We start from the raw sequence: 701 nt of genomic DNA on the forward strand, positions 1-701 counted from the left end.
TAAAAAAAGAGCTTCAGTCTAATATCAAGTCATAAATTCTTCACTTTCAGTTATTCTTTCAGGAGCCATGTTCAATGATCTTGTGGATATTATGCAGTTTTCCCATCTATTTACCTATTCAGTCATTTTCACACCTCTCTCTCAGACATACCATGTACCACTCAATAGGAGGAATTGCTGCATTACATTACGTAGTTCTTGTCTAGAACAATTACATTAGCAAACAGAACAAATGACACTGTACAATGGAATAGGAGGATTTATTAATTTAATTAAGGTTGGAGGTTTCAGAATTCAAATATCTATATTTCAAAGCATCCAGCTTTTAGCAGGAACCTTACAGCGCTGTAAACTACTTTTTTCTTTTATTTCAAATGTTTTTCCTAAAGCATCTTCTGCAAGTAAGCCTTCATCATTTCCTTCATTGCAGGATCTACTGGGCCCCCAAGCATTGCCTTGGCCTTTTCCATTACCTGGTTCATTTCATTTATAAGTTCTTCTCCAATCTCTGCCTCTACATGTTGGCGCCAAGCAATAAGCTTTGGTCTTCCATCCAGGATATCAGGACCACCTCCCAAAGGCTGTATGAAAAAAACAAAATAAAGCATGAAGATTTAACAAGTAGCGTCGTTTTCATCTTAAAATGACTGCCCATAAATATGACATAGGAGGACAGAGCAATTATAACAGTACAACTATAA

The 701-nt window shown here is 36.2% G+C and overlaps 1 protein-coding gene across 1 annotated transcript in view; it reads right to left on the reverse strand.

Annotated features, from left to right (window-relative positions):
- Positions 1 to 251: 251 nt before the first annotated feature.
- The window catches only part of LOC122799545 (glutathione S-transferase theta-3-like), a 167,732-nt gene continuing 167,282 nt past the window's right edge, over positions 252 to 701 (reverse strand). Inside the window, exon 5 of the mRNA XM_044068675.1 lies at positions 252 to 581. Within this exon, the coding sequence (XP_043924610.1) occupies positions 384 to 581 (198 nt within the window). The 3' untranslated portion in view covers positions 252 to 383. The remainder of the gene's footprint in view (positions 582 to 701) is intronic.

Source organism: Protopterus annectens, chromosome 4.part0, assembly GCF_019279795.1.
Source record: "Protopterus annectens isolate FY-2018-M chromosome 4.part0, PAN1.0, whole genome shotgun sequence".
NCBI classification, from domain to species: Eukaryota; Metazoa; Chordata; order Ceratodontiformes; family Protopteridae; genus Protopterus; species Protopterus annectens.